The sequence below is a fragment of the Lissotriton vulgaris genome, chromosome 6 (genome assembly GCF_964263255.1).
Source record: "Lissotriton vulgaris chromosome 6, aLisVul1.2, whole genome shotgun sequence".
In the NCBI taxonomy this organism is placed as follows: domain Eukaryota; kingdom Metazoa; phylum Chordata; class Amphibia; order Caudata; family Salamandridae; genus Lissotriton; species Lissotriton vulgaris.
The window spans coordinates 133170578-133192776 of record NC_141694.1 but is presented as its reverse complement, the minus strand read 5'-3'; the positions used below and the strand labels follow the sequence as shown (position 1 = coordinate 133192776).

The window sequence follows — 22199 nt, the reverse complement described above, 5'->3', positions numbered from 1 at the left end:
CGACCTGAGGAAGCCTGGCAGTGGCTAGAGGAGCGCACCCTGCTCCGCAAGGCCGAAGAGGAAGGTCGCAGAATCCGATCAGAAATGGCGGCAGCCAACTTCCGGAGGAGCCTGCCCAAGGCGCAAAGGTCCCAAATTCCGAGAATGAGAAGATGCTCGCACTCGTCACCCTATCCGGAGCACCCCGCGACAGGTCGAGGGGAAGGAGGCCAGGATACGTCTACAGATGAAAACCCGGTGCCGAGGTCCAGGTTCAGCTGTCTGGCCCACCACACTGGCGCAGAGGTGGAAAACATGGGAAGTGAACATATGTCGGACATGGAAGAATCGACGGACCACTCGCTGCACCCTCTAGTCGCAGCAATCCGAGAGATGGAACAAGGAGGGACTGGCACAGCGGACGATCATGACATTGAACCGCAAGACTCCCACTCCTGAGGAAGTACGGAACTGATATCCGAGACAGCAGTACACCGCTACTGGGGGCACGCAAGTTACAAGCACTTTTCTTCTTATGTTGACTCACACCATTCTTAGTTGGTTTTGTTGGCGCTCCTATCGTTGCTGCACGAATAACCCTGCGGGAGCTCTAGATTGAAACCTAGATATAGTTTAGTTGGGGTGGGCGACAGACCTTCACCACCTGAAAGTCCTATGGGGGGGGGGGGGGGGGGGGGGGGGGGGGGGGGGGGATGGAGATTTTCGAACAGTTTTGTTGGGGGGACTCTGGTTGGGCGAGGGGGGAACAGTTGGTTGAATACAGTCATGTGCCTTGGTGCTCCATGTTACACTCCTGCACCGGAGACCATCTACACAGCCCTAGTTATACCCTAGAATGGCGAATGCAGTAACAGCTTCATCCACAGAATGCGGAAAAGTTAGTGTCCTGACCTGGAATGTAAACGGACTTGGTAATAAAATAAAGAGGGGGTTGGTCAACTCATACCTAGACCCAGATATCACTTTCCTACAGGAAACTCATCTTAAGGGACATAATTGCCCCTTTATAGCCAGGGTGCGCCATAAAGTTCTGGCACACGCGGGCTACACAACTGATTCGGGAGGGGTAGCAGTCCTTATAAAGAACACCACCCTGTTCTGTACTACACGCACCTGGGTCGACCCGCTGGGAACTTGTGTTGGGGTTCAGGGGACATGCCGCAGGCGCACATATCAGTCTACGCACCGCCCAAGTTACAGGCAAACACACTTAGGATACTGACCAACATACTCCTCGACACGGCTGACACCATTCAAGTAGTAGGTGGTGACTTTAACGATGTAATGGAAATGGGGAGGGACCGGTCAGGGACGCCAGCCGCGGGGGGGAATCGGACCCCCCTTGCCTGGCTGATGGCAACTATAGGCCTCACGGATGTCTGGAGGTGGTTACACCCAGGACACACCGCCTATTCCTTTTACTCGGCCGCCCATAAGGTATTTTCCAGATTGGATTACATATTCTTGTCCAGACAGCACTTGACGGTAGACTCAACGGCGGAATATCAGGCGAGGGGAATCTCCGACCATTCACCACTGTTAGTGAGAATGGGTCACAATCAGGTGCTGGTGTGGCCTCCTGGCGCCTTGCCGCCTGGGATCTCCAAAAGGCACCGATACGGAGAGGGGTGAGAGCGGATGTACGGGTCTACATTGCCGAAAACGAAGGGTCAGTTGACTCAGGGGTGACCCTCTGGGAAGCCCTGAAGCCTGTGATGCGGGACAGGATACAAAATAGGCTGGGAGAGGAACGGAGGAAACTTCAGGGAGAAGTAGCAGCAGTAGAACGGACTATTTTGGACCTAGAGAGAGATCATCTGAGTTCGAGGAATGCCGGGACTCTTCGGAGACTGGTTGACAAACAGAAGCAATTTAGAGAATTGGTGACGGAGGAGGCCAAGACTCAACACCTGGCCACCCTCCACAGCCTCTATAATTTAGGTGATAAACCAGGCAAACTCCTGGCATGGCTCAGTAGAAAAGAACGGGCAGATAGATGGGTGGACCGGGTTAGAGATTCAGAAAGGGCTCTTGTTAGCACGGATGCGCACATTGCCGAGACCTTTGCTATGCATTATGAAAACTTCTACACTGCCAGGGACCTAGGGACTTGCGAAGAGGCCCTACATTATATGGAACGGGTCGACCTTCCGTCACTGGACCCTGATGCCCTCAAGACACTAGAGGCTGATATTACTGTAGAGGGCATTACTGAGGCCATTACTAGACTAAGACTGGGTAAAACTCCGGGACCAAATGGTTTCCCGGCAGAATTTTTCAAGTGTACGGCTGATCTTCTGGCTCCCCACTTGAGGAACCTCTTTACGGGGGCGTATCAGGAGGGGAGGCTCCCGCCAGACCTCTCCATGGCGACGATCATTCCAATATATAAGGAGGGCAAACCTCGTGAGGACTGCGCGTCCTATCGCCCCATTTCCCTCCTGAACACAGAGGTGAAACTCCTTGCAACTATCTTGGCGCTAGGACTGAGGTCGGTGATTCCAGACCTCATACACTTGGACCAAACCGGTTTTCTGCCAGACAGGGCCACCAAGCTGAACCTTCGACGCACCCACAATTGGCTCCAGGAGGTGCGGGACAGAGAGTCACCGCACTGGTTTCCCTCCCTGGACACTGAGAAAGCCTTCGACGCAGTCCACTTGCCGTTCCTGGAGGGTGTCATGCATACATTTGGCGTTGGTCCTAAATTTCGGACTTGGGTCCGGCTCTTCTATACCGCACCGCGAGCTAGGGTGAGGGTAAATGGTAGACTGTCCGTGAATTTCAGATTCAGAGGGGAACCCGACAGGGATGCCCCCTGTCCCCCCTCCTCTTCACACTAACCATTGAGGTACTTGCGGCTAGGGTCCAACAAAACTCACGGATTACTGGATTTAGCAGAGCAGAAACTGACCCTGCACAAGAGAAGCTATCCCTCTATGCGGATGATGTTCTCGTGTACATTACCGACCCGAAAAACCACTGTCCCGGAGCACTTCCTGGAATTGGAATACTATGGTAGACACTCCGGGTACAAAATAAACTGGCATAAATCGGTCTTGTACGACCCACGCGGCAGGGAAACCTGGACGTCATTGCCAGGGCAACTAATTACGACGACGGAAGGCTTTCAGTATCTTGGGATTTACATCACCCTTGACAGGAAACTCTCCCTTCAGAAAAACTTAGAGAGGATCATGCTGAATTCCACAGCGGACATGGACCGCTGGAGACAGCTGCCGCTTACGCTCTTAGGCCGAGCGGCTATGTATAAGATGATCATCCTCCCCAAATATTTATACGCCTTACAGAATGAATATTACCCGATACCGGAAACACTGCTGCCTAAAATTCATTCAGATCTCAGGGCTTTTCTCTGGCTAGGTAAACAACCTAGAATACATTTGAATTCTATAATATGGATGAATGCAAACCTGGTAAATTCATTGGACTACATAAATCCTTTTGCAAAAAACTGATTGATCTCATTACTAAAAAACCAAGGAAAGGGAACGGGGTGGCGAACACAAAATCAGTAGGCAAACCTTGGTTTAACAAGGAATGCCGAGTAGCCAAGACAGACCTGATTAATGCAGTAAAAAGCAAAGGCTCTGTAGAACTTAAAGTAAAAAGGAAAATCTACAATAAAACAATAGCTGCTGCCAAATCATCCTGGGATGAGGATCTATGGTTTAGTATGTTAACAGCTGCAAAAACTAAAGATCACAGGCAGTTCTGGGAGTTAGTAGCTAAAGGGAATAAGCCCTTAAAGGCTCAAGGGAGGTTTTCCTAAATGAAGCTACATGCGTTAATCATTTCACATCATTATATGCAGCCCAAACTACAGAGGAAAAACTCCCGGAAAACCTAAACCAAATAGTAACTCAGATAGAGAATGACGAAAACCCATTGGTAATCTTTGACATACAAGAGACTGAAACAGCAATTGCTTCTGTGAAGCAAGGGAAGGCTCCTGGTCTGGATAAGATCCCTGGTGATCTTTATAAGCACAATGTGGAGATCTGGGCACCTTACCTAAATCATTTGTTTAATGTCAACGCAGCTGGTAACCAAATCCCTGATACATGGGATGGGGCTGAAATTATCACTATTTTTAACAAGCATTGGAAATGCAATAGGTCTCGCATTAGGAAAGTTTGAGCGATTGGTATTGTAAATGACAATGGTAATGGTAATGTGTTGGTTTTGAAAATAGCTAAATTAATAGCTTTGTCAGTTACAATGTCAATAGTTTTAACTTTCGCAAATGTGACACCTATAGCATTTGTAATGCAATGTGTGTTGTATTTACGTGACTTAGATATATTGATATTACAAATAACAATGGCTTTTAATTTTGTAAATAATTAATACTTAAATAAAATGTATTGTAATTTATAATGGAAATAGCTTAAACGTTTGTAAATAACTTTTGTGAAGATTATGTTCAGTGTATTTTATTGTGACGAAAATTCAAGAACATTGCATTGCATTTGCACCTACACACACACACACACACACACACACACATATAGATGTGGTGGTGGTGGATCTAGGGGATATGGTGGTGGTGGATGTGGTGGTGGATGTGGTGGTGGTGGTGATGGTGGATGTGGTGGTGATGGTGGTGGATGTGGGGGTGGATGTGGTGGTGGATGTGGTGGTGGTGAAAGTGGTGGTGGATGTGGTGGATGTGGTGGTGGAAGTGATGGTGGGTGTGGTGGATGTGGTGGTGGATGCGGTGGTGGATGTGGGGGTGGTGGTGGATGTGGTGGTGGATGCGGTGGTGGGGGTGGATGCGGTGGTGGTGGTGGTGGATGTGGTGGTGGTGCATGCGGTGGTGGTGGTGCATGCGGTGGTGGTGGAAGTGGTGGTGGATGTGTTGGATGTGGTGGTGGATATGGTGGTGGATGTGGTGGTGGTGGATGCGGTGGATGTGGTGGTGGATGTGGTGGTGGTGGATGTGGTGGTGGTGGGTGTGGTGGATGTGGTGGAGTGCGGCTGAGGGAACAGACGGCGATTTGGTGATGTGCACGCGCATTTTAAGTCAATGCGCTTGCGCATTGACCTAAAAGCCACGGGCACAGCACCAAATCGCCCAGTTAGTTAAAGTTTGTTTAAAGTCCTATAGTCTCGTTTCTCTATCAATGCGCTTTCGCATTGATAGGTCACGAGACCTAACAAATCAAATATTTACCAAATAGCCACCTGCGGTTAGTGGCAGCCTTCGCGGCTAGTGGATGGGCCCGTGGGCTCCTTTTATACAGAGAGCGTGCTTGGGCCTACGAATAGGTGAATACATAAACAAGTGGGTTATAATTAGCACATACCCACAGGGAAACAAGCTTGATCACTTGCAAGCGTGCGTGTATATTTTTAAACAAAAACCCAGCTGGGTTAAAAACGTGGTACAGAGGATATATTGATCAAAGGAAGAAGGTCCAATCCCTTTGTCACTATTTAGCAAATTCGAGGACACTAGATTGTGGTGTTGACAGAGTGTCTAGAAGTTTTCAACAATGGACCCAGCAGCGTCTATAAGTTTAAACAATGGGGTTCTGCAGTACATGTGATAGTAAAGGTTTGTTCAATAATGGAGTACGGGAGAAAGCTCGATATGTTAGAGGCTTATGTACGGTGAAGCCCGCAGTAATTCGTAAATGAGTAAGGAATATCGTTATCTGGCGGTGGGGCTACTCGTACAATCCACGAATGTGATGTGAGCATTCAAAAAACTCATCAGTATGAAACAGACCTAGTTAATACAATTAATTCAATTAACCACAGCCGTGTGTCTGTAAGTATGCACAATGGGCAAATCCGGATTCCCCAAAGCATATAATCACGGCTTTGTCAAAACAGTAGAAAATGACTTGTTGCAATCGAGGTTTGCAAATGGTAGGAACCGCACTGGGTCATGGATATTTGCTGACATTGGGGCTGATTGTTTATAACATAAAATAAAATACAATGACCTCGTAAGTTTGAAAATCGATTACTAGGGAGATCTGAGAAAGTGTACGAGCAAAACCGTGCGTCAATCTAAAAACCGGGAAAGAAAGCATACCAACGGGCAACAGCCACTGTAAAGTCATAATCCAAAAGCAGGGGCGAGATAACCCTAACTACGTAAAAGCTGGAACTAAAGCTTACTGCGGTGATACAAGTCTGTCACTCACGCGTCAGTCGTGAGGAGTACGGGCAGGGCGGTGTCTCCTACTATTTAAATATTTCAGCGCGGCAACCGCAGCAGCTAAATGCTGGCGGCGCACCTTGCTGGGGAAATGAAAGGCAGACTAAATTGCCGGTAGTGGGGAGCCGGTCAGTAGAATGAAACGAGACTCTGGCCTCTGACTTGTATAAGTAAGATGACTGTAATTTGTAATGTGGTGTGGAGGTAAACTTTCAGTAGTCACTTATTTTATTTTAAAGATAATAAAACAAGATATTAATGACACATCCAACAAGTAACGCTCTAATCTGCGACTTACTTTGAAAGGAGAGTAGGAGGAGGAGGGGGGAGGAGAGTAGGAGGAGGAGGGGGGAGGAGAGTAGGGGAGGCACGGCCTAGCGGCCGTGCAACCAAGAAGTGAGGGGGCGGAGCTGGGGGAGGCTGTGAGAGAGAGAGAGTAGGAGGAGGAGGGGGGAGGAGAGTAGGAGGAGGAGGGTGTGAAAGCAGCAGGGGCCTGGAGTGCGGCTGAGGGAACTGAAGAAATGCGACACGGCAGGCAGGGGAGGGGGCGGAGCGGGGGTGTGGGAGGAGTGCGCCTGAGGGAAAATACATGCAAGGCAGGCGGCTGGGGGCATGTGCACGCGCTTTTAAGCTCAATGCGCATGCGCATGGAGCTTGAATTTCACGGGCACTGAAAGGAATCGCCACGATTCCTTGCAAGTTGGTTAAAGACTGTTTAAGCCCCCATAGTCTCGCAAGCTCGATGCGCATGCGCATCGACAGGCGAGACCTAAAAAGGGGGATAGAGGCGACCCAGCGAACTATCGCCCCATTAGTCTTTTAGATATAACACAGAAAATTTATGCCAGACACATTCTAAACCGCGTAAATACGTGGTTGGAGGAAAACTTGGTTTTATCCAAGTATCAGGCAGGATTTAGGGAAAAGACCGGGACCATCGACCAGGTTTTAAGGCTATGCTGCTTGTACTGGAAATATGTTATCATGCGCAGAGGTAATCTATATGTTACCTTTGTAGATCTACGAGCAGCATTTGACCTTATCCCTCGTGATTTATTGTGGAAATCACTGAAAAAGCAGGGGTTCCCAGGTGAACTATTGAAATTAGTGACTGGGTTACACCAGAATAACTACGCTAGGGTAAGATGGGGCCCAAATGGTTAACTCACAGATGCAATCCCTATCAAGAGAGGAGTACGCCAAGGGTGCGTGCTGGCACCTACACTTTTCTCCCTTTACGTTAACGATATTGCAGTTTATATGGAGAATTGTGACAACGACTCTCCTCGCCTGGGGGGGGGGGACGAGTTCCGTCCCTCCTCTTCGCGGATGACACGATTCTCATTTCTCAAACCCCTCGGGGCCTACAGATTTTATTAGATAGGTTCCAGCAGTATTGTATCACAAAAGGGTTAGAATATAATGTAAAAAAGACAAAATATATGGCTCTTAATCCCCATAAAAGTTTTAGGAAAAACCTAACACTGAATGGAGAAAAACTTGACTTTGAACTAAGTTTTACTTATTTGGGGGTTTTATTAGACTCGTCTTTAAATTGGAGACCCCAATTAGAAAAATCTAAAATTGTGTTCAAACAAAATTGTCTTCCGATACTGAAAAGACATAACAAATGTGCAAACAAGGCAGTTACCCCAGCGTTAGAACTCTTTAAATGCAAGGTCCAGTCAGCAGTTTTGTATGGGGCAGAACTATGGGGACCTGTGTGTAGAAAGAACTTTGAAATCTTGGAGAATAAGTTCATAAGGGGATTATTAAAGGTTCCTAATAATACTCCACTATTACCCCTACTCCTCGATATGAACATACGACGCACCGATCTACATGCAATATTAAGACCACTATTGTTATGGGTCAGGTTGTGGATTACCCCTGAGTTAACTGAATACAAAAATGGATTGGTTGAAGTTTTGAAACTAGACACTAGCAGCAAGATTTCTTGGTTTAAACAAGTTAAAACCTGGTTAACAAAATTGGGTTTATCCCACTTTTGGAGCCAGCCAGAATCCTTGACTGCGTCCTCAAAGAAAATAGTCAAACTTTCCTTTTGGGCTCTTGTAAGCCATGATGCTGTATACGTTGGAGCACATGGCCCCCTAACTGAAAAAATTTTAATGGTAAAAAATGTAGCCCAGTTTGAAATGTTTCCTGATGAGATTCAGCCACCATTGGCGAAAACCCTGTATTTAAAGTATAGGTACGGTACATTAAGAACCCGGGAAACTGAGTCAAAATGGGGGAAAATTAGTAATGACAAATGTACCTTATGCACAAACAATGTAAGAGAAGACATTTTTCACATTCTGTTTTTCTTCTCAAGCTATGTAGAAACCAGAAGGAAATGGATAGTGCCATTGTGCCGTAATATCGGAACCACTTCGCATAAGGAAGCTGGAAGAATATTAATTACGGACACTAGTCAAGCAATAGTGTTTGGCATCAGTAGATTTCTCTTGGCAGTAAAATTCATTAGACAAAAATTGTCTCTGCCATTTTAAGCGTCTGGCTGTTATAACCCAATTTAATGTTTTTTTAACGTTGTAAATATTTTAAATAATCTTTTAACTATATTTATTGATGTGTGTCTCAACCCCATCCTCATTATTTAGCTCAGAAGAATTATGCCTAGTATTTGGTCATGCACTAGCACTTTTTTTTTTTTGACTGTTTATTTTTGTACACTTGTCAATAATAATGTGGTCATGTATATCATGTATTTTGTATGTATATTATGTATTTTGTATATCTTTTATGGTGCAATTGCAACGAAATAAAGATTATTGAATTGAATTGACCTAGAATAGCACTGACTACCCTCCAGAGACACCAATACAGTGGAGGAATCTCGTTACCTAATTTGGAAGCCTACTATTGGGCGGAACACATGACCCCGATAAACGAACGGCTACATACTCAGGCAGACCACCACACATATGCCCTAGAACGACACAAACTGTCCCCGCACAACATACTGCACTATCTGTACGGGGCCAGCTTCTCCCAGCGACTGTTATTACATTGCTTGCGTGGAACAAGGCCACGAAACGTACTGGCTGGGAGAGGAAACCCATCCGGCAGACGCCACTATGGCACTGCAAATGGCTAACCCAACTTTATAAACTTAAGGGATTTAAACGATGGGATGACATTGGAATCTCCACCATTGGAGATGTGGTCGCCAGGGGGGAATTACAATCCTTTCTGACCCTAAAATTGGAGTTTGGGCAGCAACACACACAGCTCTACAAATACATACAGCTGCGTCATGCTTGGCGGATCCAGAACATACACCTACCTGGGCTCCCAGAATAAGCACCACTAGAGGGTCGGCTCCTGCAGGAACAGATCCAGGGGAAGGCGGTCTCACTCACCTATAAAACCTTAACCAACAATATGCTGGGAGATCTGGCGAAACTTAGACACACATGGGAGGGGGAGGTGGGAGAATTGGATGACCTAGATTGGGACATAGTGTTGATGCATCCCAGGGAGGTGGCGATCAAGTCTAGGCTGCGTCTCATTCAATACAATGTACTACACAGGACTTATTATGACAGGGTGAGACTCCATAGAATGGGGAAAATAGACAACGCTACATGCCTCCGCTGCCACAGAGATGGAGGAGACTTTTATCACATATTGTGGGCATGTGACGTGATTCAAAACTACTGGAACCACATATTTATGGAGTTGAGAGAGGTGTTGGAGGTCCCACTTATCCAGGAGCCCAAGCTGGCCCTCTTGGGAATGACTAACAACGTGGACCTTCCGCGCCCTCTCCTAACCTTCCTGGTGTTGGCCCAGGTGGTAGCCAAAAGGGATATAGCAAAGTACTGGGGGTCGCCGACTCCCCCGGAATTGGAGGAATGGAGACGAGGGTTAGATCTCTATATGGCTGCCGAGAGAGTGACCTGTAAAGCTAGAGGGTGTCCAAGGAAGTTCCGTAAGGTCTGGGCCAGGTGGCGCCATTATCATGGTTTGGATGGGGGGCTGGGAGGGAGGTGAGCTCAGCATTAGGATGCAAAACTGCTTAAACGTCTTGCAGATGGTTTGGGAGGGGACGCTGAGAGATCTCTGCATATCGGATATACGGACATTGGACAAATGTGATATGAAACGTACCAGCAAAGTTGGATTGTTGAAGGGTGGGCGAGGGAGTAGGGGGTGAGCACGGAGACTTGCATGACTGTACTGTTGAGTTATAAACAAAATGCAAATAAAAATGTTCTACAAAAAAAACATTATGGTGGGAATAAAAGGTCCTTTTGAGAAACAGAAGCAGGCAGCGTTTATCAATGGTAGTCAACCAATTAAAAAGAAAATGATAGGGTCAGCCAGGTGCCAACAAGATTTAGTATGGTGCACGCCTTTCTAATTTGAGTAGTACTGTAGCAATACAAACTGACTGAGATAAAGCTATAGTAGCATTTCCTTAACTGGGAGAGGAAGAGAGGTCACATGAGATTTTCTAACCTTGACCATCCATGCTGTGAGAAAACATTCAGAGGCGACGTGAAAAAGACCAATCTTGGCTTGGTGTATTGATAGTTGTAACTGAAATTAACTGCAGACATTTAAATCAATTACTAATTACTCTCAGTTACAATAACATGACAGGGAGAAAGAAAACATTTTGCTTGGCAACTTACCAGAGTTTCCACCAAGTGACAGCTCATCTTCTGCTTTTTTTTGTGATCTAATATAGAGATAAATACTGAGCAACAAAGAGATAATTGTAGCTGAGACAGCAAACTGAAGAAAGTGGTCATACACGTACAGCAGGTTAATTTTAAAATACAATGCCACTGCTATTGCTGCTGAAGATAGGAGGAAGGCATGAAATCCTGTAAATAAAAAAGAAACATGTTAATATAGGTTCGCAACTGAATAGCTGATCTTGAACTGGCACCTCACCTGTCAGATTAAGGTAATTTTAAGGCGTAAACACACCTTAACTTTTTTGTGTCTTTTTTCATATACACCTTTATGAAATAAAGATTTAGTGCAGTTTGCACCAAATTTAAACATGTTGACAACATGTGGCTGTAAACCATCACTTGAATGGCTTCGGAATACCAATATATTAGCTATGTTATAATCATATTATCCTGTTCTACTTTAGCTGGCAACATTTCTGATATACAATGTTACAGTATACATAGTTAAGGATCACAATTATGTAAATTCAATTTGTGACTTGTGCCCACAAACCCAACTCTTAAACATTTAAATTGCATTTCAATGCACTAAACGTTTTGAGACAGGCACAGAATGCATACATAGCCACATATTTTTCCATTTAGTGAATGCTGGATTTTTACATACAAATACATAAAGGAAACTACATTTAGCTCTAATCCTAGCTGGCCTCCATGGGAATCTTAACTTAATTCAAAGCCACTGAAGAGCCTCATACACACACACGTGGGATTGTAAATTGATACTTGTATAGCGCACTACTCACCCGCAAGGGTCTCAAGGCGCTTGTACGAATACCGCTGTGGAACCCATCCTGGATTTCCCTGTGAGGCGTCCACTCCTGGGCACCCCCAAGGTGGACGCCAGGCATCCTTAGCGTTGTGGGGGCCGTTGTGGAGATTAAGCAAGCGATTGCCCAGAGTTGCAGAGTGGGACTCCATGATTGGAATAGGCACCGAGGCGAGAATTATCAGGTCCGTGGAATTTTTGAGCCCAAGACCCGCCGAGGCGGGGAATTGAACCATGGTCCCGGGCTAGACCTCTGCATCAGGGTCTGCCGCTCTAACCATTGAGCCACACTTCTCCATGGGATTAACACACATTTTACAAAAAAATATACACAAAAGAGTTTTTTTAGAAAAGCTAACTTTCTAAAATTCAAATATATATTTTTCATAGCCTTTTTGAAGGTTATTTACGCCAAATGTAATTTATTTTTCTAAATAAAGTCAAGGATATACAAAATATTTCAAATGAGTAATACAAGTGACATGAAAAACTCTTCCGAAAAGGAAGCAAAATACGAATGTAGCTAGATAAGCTGCAGCCACTAGAGGCTGTACATTGAAATTGCTGTAAAGATACTATAGCAGCAGTATCCCAGCATAACCTGTCAAACAAGTTACTTACATCCGTAACTCCTCATCTGCTAGAGACTCTGTCTAGCCTTACAGTTCTTACCTTACAATTATACCCAGACGTCAGACTGTATCCGGAATATGTTTGTGAGCAGTAGCCATGCGTGCCAAACGGTGGCATTGGTCGGATCCGCTTGGCGCCAGCATCCGCACCGGTAGTGACGTGCAATAGGAGAAGCATATATATGGAAAATGTTACTTGCCTTGTAAGTATCTTTTGTGTCATGTGTAGCTGTAGAGTCATATGCTGTGCATACTCCTGCCATCTAGTGTGGGGCTCGGACGTGTGCAGGATGTTTGTCTTCGAAGACGTTTTTTGGCATCTTGAGGATAAATGTGGGCAAGGGCATTTTCTCCGAAAGACTAAAGGGTATGGCATAGTCTAATATTCACGCCATCAATATAAATCCAATATATCTAGTACGGTTTATGACTCAAGGCACAGACACCTTAAGTGGAAACTTGTCAAATGATCACAGTTGGATTATTAGCAATGACATTGTCAACCAGATCTTTGAATTATGTGGGAATACTCAAGTCAATGCATATTCTCTCTATCTATATATATGTGTATATGTATATATATATAGACATATATATATATATATATATATATATTTCATCACTATGATCAAAATGTGTTTGGAACAAAACTACTTTTTGTTCAATAACCAAGTTTACCAACAGGTACAGGGAGTAGCGATGGGGGCCTGTTTCTCCCCCAGCCTAGCGTGCTTGCACATGGGCTGGTGGGAGGAACAGGTGCTCTGGGGCAAACATCGTACCTCAATGGAAAAACATGTTCCCCTGTACCTTCGTTATATTGATGACTTATTTTTGATTTGGCAGGGGTCTCAATTGGAGGCTGAGTCATTTGTCAATCAACTTAACAAGAATGATTTGAACCTAGAATTTACTTCAACCATAAATGCTTCCTCAGTATATTTCCTGGATTTGGAGGTGTATATTAAGTCTGACACAATAGCAACTAGGTTGTATAGGAAGCCGACTGCCGGCAACACCATTCTTCATGCGGCTAGTCAACATCCCCCCCACCTAATACGCAGCATCCCTTTTGGGGAGATGTTGCGTATTAGAAGAATCTGTAGTACAGATGATGAATGTTTGAAAGCCCAGGAGGCCAGTAAGTCTCGCTTCCTGGCTAGGGGTTATTCTTTGAAAACAGTTGATAAGGCCATTACTCGTTCGAACAACATGATGAGAGCACAGGCACTGGTTCCTAGACCTAAAACGGATGTTTCCTGCACCCGAAACAAATCAGAATCATCCAGGGTCATAGTTTCTTACAATAAACAACACAAGGAAATTCGCAAGATTTTCAGCCGCAATTGGAACCTAATAACCGGGGACCCGGTAATTGGGGATCTAGTTGGCAGAAAACCTGAATTTTCTTTCAGAAAATCTATATCTATGGCCGACAGACTGGTAAAAAATCACTTAGATCAACCATCATCTAAGACCTTTATGGCATTAAGCAAAGGTTTCAAAAAATGTTCGGTCTGTAAGGCCTGTAAATATGGTTGCAGTATGAAACAATATATGACTCCTTTCAAAACTGAACCTCAGCTAATTAGCAAACAGCTTACCTGCAAGACAGAATTCGCAGTTTATGTGTTGCAATGCCCCTGTGAGCTGCGGTATGTGGGTAGTACCCGCCTGCCGGCTCACAGGCGGATCTTGCAACACATAAGAGCTATTAGTACGAGGGACCAATCCTATCCCGTAGCTCGCCATTTTGAGAGCACCCATGATAGTGACCCTAGACATTTAACATACTATGTCATAGATAGTGTATTGCCACTGAAAAGGTGTGGTAATAGGGATGCACTTCTTAGGGTCCTGGAGACAAGATATATTCTTGAACTAGACAGCTGTACTCCAGCGGGGCTCAACGCAAGCGAGGATCTGTATACCTGTTTATGATCTATATAACCATTTATAATAACATCTATATAAATACAAACCGAGAAATACAAATGTATAATGTTTATGGGATTTTTATAGTCATCAATGAATTGTCTACATCAATTGTGGCTGAATAGTTTTCCATAGTTCCAGATCCTATAACATTTAGTTCTCGGGTAATTTCAGTTTACTTGGTATACATTTCAGTTTTAGGATTTTTTCTATTTCTGGCTTTAGTAGGGGCTCCTACTATAAGTTTCTGTGCATTGAATATGTTTTTGGGATTATGTTGAATGTTTTTAATTGTTTGATATTTTGCACTGAAAAATAGCACTTATACTTTATCTGATTATTTGCACTATGTTGTGATTGCTGCTCTTTACCTTATTGCATTGGATTTTAGCATTTCATCATATTTCAAATATTATGAATTAGCACTAAGCACTTTAAAATAACCCCACTGTGGGGTAAATACAATCTTTTTTGAGCTTTTTTTAGTTAAAAAACTGTGAGAATTGTTCTATGAACTTTAAATATAAGTTCATGGTAAGCACTATAGATATCTTTATTTATTTATTGTAAATATGTAAATATGTATATATGTGATACTTTGCAAAATGTATTATAGTTGCGCAAATGTATATACTCACTATGAGTTTGATTGGTTCTTAAATGTATAGACCTTGGGCTTTTAATTTGTAGTCCCTTGTTTGTTTTCTTGTAAAAAGCTCAAAGAACTTGAAAAGGAGGCATGATAATTTTAGTCCGCCCTTTGTGTTGAAATCCAATGCTAGGTAATGTGACCTTACCATGTGATCAAGACTGTAGGAACAGTCGAAACGCGTAATGGCGGACAGGCTCAGCAACATACCTAAATAAACACCCTGTTGTAAGCACTGAAGCTGGGTTCAACTCTTAGTTCTTTCTTTTGACGATTGATTGAAATAATTGCCGGAACGAGTTCTGTTTCATATATATATATATATATATATATATATATATATATATATATATATATATATATATATATATATATATATATATATATATATATATTCTTTGCAAATGTTCCCGTAGCAGAGGGAACTGCTTGCGTTGGTGCCCGCGTTGGAGACCGGGAGCGTGTCTCCTAGTAATCCAAAGTTGAGTTTTGCTTGAGACCTAAATAAATCTACTGTGACAAGAAGAGTGCCGCGTCCTTGTCTTACTAACTCACATCCACCATCTGCCGCTCCACTTTGCCCCGGGTGCCTCCTTAACGCACGGTGGAGTGCGTAACATCTCTCCAACCCACAGTTCAATCCGTGAACTGTTCCACAAATAAGGACACTCCAGCCCGATTTATCGGTCTCTGCGCTTGGTTTATTTCGGCGCGTACACTCAGTCAACAAACAAACGCGTTTCTGCGTTGCCGCCTTGATGATGTAGCATTTCATTGCTAGGCAACAGAATTAAACAAAACAGTTAGAAAATGTATATTGCGGAAAATACCAATGTATGGTTAAATAATATGGTAAAATTGATATGAATTGAATATACCGCATATTAAATAGCTGTAATACCTATGCAATGAGGTAAAGCCCAAAGAAAACTAAGAGGTTGTAAATGCTGATTTGAACACTCCAAGATGGCTGCCAAAAGTGAATAAACTTATGTGCCTCTTTTATGTTTATTTTTAACATGTGATGTTTTGAATGGAAACTTTATTTAAATGAAAAAAATGTCTCTGTTAGCCAGCACTGACGAAGGCGGCAACGCCGAAACGCGTTTGTTTGTTGACTGAGTGTACGCGCCAAAATAAACCAAGCGCAGAGACCGATAAATCGGGCTGGAGTGTCCTTATTTGTGGAACAGTTCACGGATTGAACTGCGGGTTGGAGAGATGTTACGCACTCCACCGTGCGTTAAGGAGGCACCCGGGGCAAAGTGGAGCGGCAGATGGTGGATGTGAGTTGTATATTTAAATACTGCCAGCCCCACCAGGACGAAGCGACGTGCCAGGAAAACGCCGCTCACACTTGTGGAATAAGTAAAGGAGAAAACGGAGACTTACCAACAACGCGTGGATTGAGCTCGAGGAGGCTTCCGAGGGTCGATGAAACGCGGAGCTGGTGAGTGATAACAACTCCATTATTGTGACCCTGGTTAACCCCGCATAGCCATAGAAATCTGAGTTCTCTGCAGTGCTTTCAAAATACAGCGCGCACACCTGTGAGATGTTTACGGATAAAGAAAGGGAGGAAGCAGCAGGCAGCTTGTTTGATTTGAAAGCAATTGGGAAAAGCAAGGAAAAACAAAAAGAAAAGACTGTACCAGGTACTTTGAAAAACTTATTTGGCACGTTAGAAAAAACCTACGAGAAGGAGATTCGTAAGTGGTGGGAGGCCACAAGCCTCCAGAAATACCTGGAAGTCGGCAGAGTCCCGAGGGGGCTAAGAATATTTATAGTTCCCTCTTATGAAAGTCCGAATAAAGAACTCCTTGAAGAATGGTCGGAATTTATGACAGGAACAACACATCAAATGCTTAAAATCCTTGTCAAACACGCATGGAGTGATAGAACAAAACTCCAGGAAGAAATCGAGAGAAAAATAAGCGAGGACAAGGATGTGAAGAAAAGCGAAGAATTACACAAGCTAATGAAACAGCGGCTAATAGATTATGAAAATACCATCAAAAGGAGGAAACAGGAGAAGTTCATTCGAGACAAAAAAGACTACGCGAATAGTCGTATCCTAACGTTTGCAAAAAAATATGATGCTTCACGGCAAAATCTGCAGCTGGCAAAGAAGCAATTGCAAACTACTGCTGAATTAAGCACAGAAGAATCGGAGATATCTGAAGACGAATCTGCACAACAGCGGAAACAACAGGATACATGAACATCAGAGAGAAACAACATTGCGACAGAGGAGTCACCATCCACCTCAAGTGATTCGGTTTTTTACGAGTACGAGGTGATGCGAGGTCTAAGACAAAGACCTGCACCACGAACCCATCCACCTGTGGCCGCAAGAGGAAGACAAGGAGGGGCAAAAAAGGCAGAAGTGGGCCGTTCCACCCCGATGATGACCCGCAGCAGACGCGGAGGCAGATGGTAACAATGAACGGGAGCAAAAAGGAACAAACCGAACTAACAATCATTAATCTGTCGGATAGGGTGCTGACAGAGAAGGAAAGCAGCATACTTCGACTGGGACTAACCTTCTGCCCTACCCCAGCATTTGACTATACACAAGCCCGAATTGACCTCTTCAAATTTGTACGGAAGGTCAAATTAATGAAAATATTCAAACTTCATCCCAAGGAGCCAGTACCCATGACTACGAGTGGAGAGGAAAATATCAATTCATTGGTCGGTACTGATATAGAAGCACTTACACAATTCCTGGAAGAAGGGGGAATTGTACAAAGAGGCTGTAAAAGCAGTATGAAAATTAAATCACATTTCAATCCCAAAGGCACACACGATGCAATAGATACTTTCCAGGAAGTAGTCATTGAGGAACTGAAGGACTTACAGAAAAGGAAATTCAATGGTGCCAAAAGGAACTTCAACAAACTGGAATGGGACATGATAAACAATCTTCGTGATGACGGAAATATTGTTATCAAACCCAGCGACAAAGGGGGGAACATTGTGTTGCTTAACAAACGACAATATGAGGATGAGGCCTTTTGTCAACTGAGGAAACCTGAACACTATGCTCCAATAAAAAGAGAACAATATGTTGAGAGCATAACAAGATTCCATACTCTAATTGCTGACTGGAAAGACAAGGGCATCCTAGATACAAAAGATTGGTCAAATCTGAAGAACGAGCACCCACAATTGGCCACATTCTATCACTTGCCAAAAGTGCATAAGAGCAAGATCTGGCCGCCTGGTAGACCGATAGTATCGGCAATAGACAGTTTGTTGGAGAAAACCTCCATATATATATATATATAGACACCTTTATAGCGCCATTGGTAAAGGATTTGAGTTCCTATCTGAGGGACACACAGGACTTTTTAAGAACCATACAAGGTGTGATGTGGGAAGAGGACTTACTACTAATTACATTAGACATTACAAGCCTCTACACATCGATAAGACACGAAGATGGTCTAGAAGCGATGAATTTTTTCTTGCAAAGGAGGGAATTGAAATACAGGACACATAACCATATGATCGTTGCATTGACAGAATTCTGTTTGAAGAATAATATCTTTCTGTTCTCAGGCCAATTATATTTGCAACTACAGGGGACCGCGATGGGCACGTGCTTCGCCCCCAGCTACGCAAATCTTTTTGTGGGCTGGTGGGAGGAGCACGTGGCCTGGGCGGAGACGAATGAGAAGTGGGTGGACAAAATCTCCCTGTGGACCCGCTACATTGATGACCTTTTCATTTTGTGGCGGGGATCGCAGGATGAGGCAGAAGAATACATCAGGAACCTTAATGAGAATAACCTCAATTTGAGATATACCAGCAGCATAAGCAAAGAGGAGGGCTTCTATTTAGATCTGAGGGTCTACATACAGGACAATAAGATACAAACATCACTGTATAGAAAGCCGACCGCAGGCAACACGATCTTACATGCTGGCAGTTGTCACCCTCGGTCTGTAGTGAATAACATTCCGTTGGGGGAGTTTCTGCGTATTAAGCGGAATTGCTCCACGGAAAAAGAATATGTAAAGACTAAAAGAGAGTCCAGAAAGAGATTTGAGAGGAGGGGCTACTTCAAAGGGGTCCTAGATGAGGCAGAGAAAAGAAGTGACGCACGACCAAGGAATGAACTACTAATAGACAAAGTCAAGAAAGTAGATATGTCATTGAGATTGATAACAAACGTTAATGACAAGTCACCAGAGGTGTTCCAAATCCTACGCAGGAATTGGAATATACTCAAATCTGATGGCATAGTGGGAAAGTCACTATCTGACCACCCGCTGGTAACATACCGTAGAAGTCACTCACTGAAAGACCATCTAGTAAACAGCCACCATGAAAGTAAGAAAAAGAGGAAAGCCCCAGCATTGGGTTTTTACCCATGCATGAAATGCAAGGCCTGTAGGAATTCCCACAAGGTTAAGGAATATGAGGTACCGGGAAGGGGACGGAAAAAACAAATTTCAAAACTACTAAACTGCAACTCAGAGTTTACAGTTTACTGTTTGGTGTGTCCATGTGGAAAGAAATATGTGGGCAGCACCATTAAACAGACGAAGTTAAGAATACTCGAACACATGAGGGCCATCAATCTGAAAGACCAGGCCTACCCAGTTGCTCGGCATTATGAAAAAGAACATCAGAGTAATAACAACTTGCTATCCTTTTTCATATTAGACCAACTGGTGAGAACAGAGAGAGGAGGGGACTGGGTCAAAAAGTTAAGAACGCTTGAGTCCCGTTACATCATTATGCTCCAGACAAAGAATCCGATAGGTCTGAACAATGAAGAGGAAATGTGGGTACATCTATAGTAACCAGCATAACCAAGTTGTAAACTGAAATAATCTCCCCGTACTATGTATCTCTCCTACCCCTTGATCATTGATTTCTTGATTTAGATTTTTTGTTATGATTTTTTCATATGGTCAATTGTGAAACTGCACTATGCTGCTTCTCCCTTCCCATGATCAGGTATCCTCCTTGTGAATGATGATGATGATTAAGCCCATTCAGGGCGTAATAACAGGTACTGACAGGATACCCTGAGGCACTTTCTATTATAATGAATTAAGTCCGATGTACTCTGATGTAAGAGTCCGTCGGGAAGCCCATTCAGGGCTGACCATATGATGTAGCATTTCATTGCTAGGCAACAGAATTAAACAAAACAGTTAGAAAATGTATATTGCGGAAAATACCAATGTATGGTTAAATAATATGGTAAAATTGATATGAATTGAATATACCGCATATTAAATATCTGTAATACCTATGCAATGAGGTAAAGCCCAAAGAAAACTAAGAGGTTGTAAATGCCGATTTGAACACTCCAAGATGGCTGCCAAAAGTGAATGAACTTATGTGCCTCTTTTATGTTTATTTTTAACATGTGATTTTCGAATGGAAACTTTATTTAAATGAAAAAAATGTCTCTGTTAGCCAGCACTGACGAAGGCGGCAACGCCGAAACGCGTTTGTTTGTTGACAGTGTACGCGCCGAAATAAACCAAGCGCAGAGACCGATAAATCGGGCTGGAGTGTCCTTATTTGTGGAATAGTTCACGGATTGAATATGTATATATATTCAATGAAAAAAACATAGGTTTCACAATAGGTTTCACACATGTTATAGTTAGCTGGACATTACATTCATACAAAACCATTGAAATTCCCCCGTTATAGTTAGTTCAGCTAACTATAACTCGCGTGCCCACAATGCACTGCTGATGACAACACAGGGGGGGAGACAGTATCCACTAGGCTGCTGGGAATCCTGGGCTCGATTACCACTCCTGCCCGCCCCGGTCCAACGCGGTAGCTAGTACCGTTGCGCTGAGGGCGGGTCAGGGAGTGCCAGGCACTCACTTCCTCTCCACCACTGGAGCGGTTAGCGCTCTAGTGGTTGTACTTCCCAGGGCTATTTAGGCTGAGCTAGAATCCCGGCGAGCTAGGTAGGGCGACTGTGGCAGAGTCTCCCAACCCGCTTGCTCATCCGAGGTGCCTGATTCGTTTTAACGCTGTGCTCATTTATAAATTTTAAAAACTTGCTTCAATGTACTGATGATTTTTAAAAACTGATTCTCAAGCTGACTTTGCAAATCTGTTTTGCGCATTGGCTTCAAGAATACATTTTAGCCGTGTACTGTGTTGTGGGCAATACTCTTTCCCCTTACCTGACTTAAAAGGGGGGGAGACGGTATCCACTAGGCTGCTGGGAATCCTGGGCTCGATTACCACTCCTGCCCGCCCCGGTCTGACGCGGTAGCTAGTACCGTTGCGCGGAGGGCGGGTCAGGGAGAGCCAGGCACTCACTTCCTCTCCACCACTGGAGCGGTTAGCGCTCTAGTGGTTGTACTTCCCAGGGCTATTTAGCCCTCGCCCCCCCCTGAGCGTGCAGCGGTCGCGCGCAGGGAAGCCAAAGACACGCCGAAGAGTAGCCTAAGAGTAGCTTGTCTGCGCCCGTCCGCGACAGGACGGGGCTAGGGGCTATGGGCCATGCTCAAATGGACCTGGTCCTCAGTGGGGAACATGGTACCAGGTATTCAGCTCAAGCACTTAAAGATTTAAAGCCAGTGCCTTTAGCAGGCTGCGCTCAGGGTTCATGGCCATGCCCTGAAGGTCCTTTTGCATGTATTAACGGTCGCTTTCAGGCATCCCACATCACCACTTCCATTGGTAGTAATACAGGGGAAATTCCAGTACCTAATAGCCTGAAAAGCTTTCTCCTAAACATCCGCTCCCTACCCAAACATCATCTTGAATTTTGGGACCTGGTCACCACAGTAAAACCAGAAATTTGTTTCCTAACAGAAACTTGGTTGAAACCACACACGGTCCCTGTCATTACGTTTGGGGTCCCTGTGGGTTACAAGATTCTTAAACTTGATCGCCCCATTAAAACCGGGGGAGGCATTGCCCTGGTGTATAGAGAGGGTTTGAAGATCTCCATACTTGAACAACGAAGTTGCTCCCTGATGGAAATTATGATCTTAAAAAAATCAGCTCGGCTTCAAAAACTCACTGGAAGGGAGCACTAATTTATCGCCCTCCTGGGCAGAGTTCAGGTTTTACACTCTCTCTGACGGAACTATTGGCTCCGCATTTTAAGGCCAAAGAAGACTTTATTCTTTTAGGAGATTTTAATATTTATGCAGACCTCCCCAATCATCCAGATACACTATCTCTGTTTTCAGATATTTCGTTATTAGGGCTTGAAATACAGAATAGTGGACCTACGCACATAGGGGCACATACTCTGGATTTAGTTTTTTCCAACTGCCCCAAA

At 44.2% G+C, this 22199-nt stretch overlaps 1 protein-coding gene across 2 annotated transcripts in view; it reads right to left on the bottom strand.

The window, feature by feature from the left end:
- LBR (lamin B receptor) overlaps positions 1-22199 on the bottom strand; it is a 704650-nt gene that overhangs the window by 340276 nt on the left and 342175 nt on the right. For both annotated transcript variants that reach the window (XM_086926155.1, XM_086926154.1), the window contains one exon: positions 10861-11055. In XM_086926155.1, coding sequence (XP_086782281.1) covers positions 10861-11055 — 195 coding nt within the window. The remainder of the gene's footprint in view (positions 1-10860; positions 11056-22199) is intronic.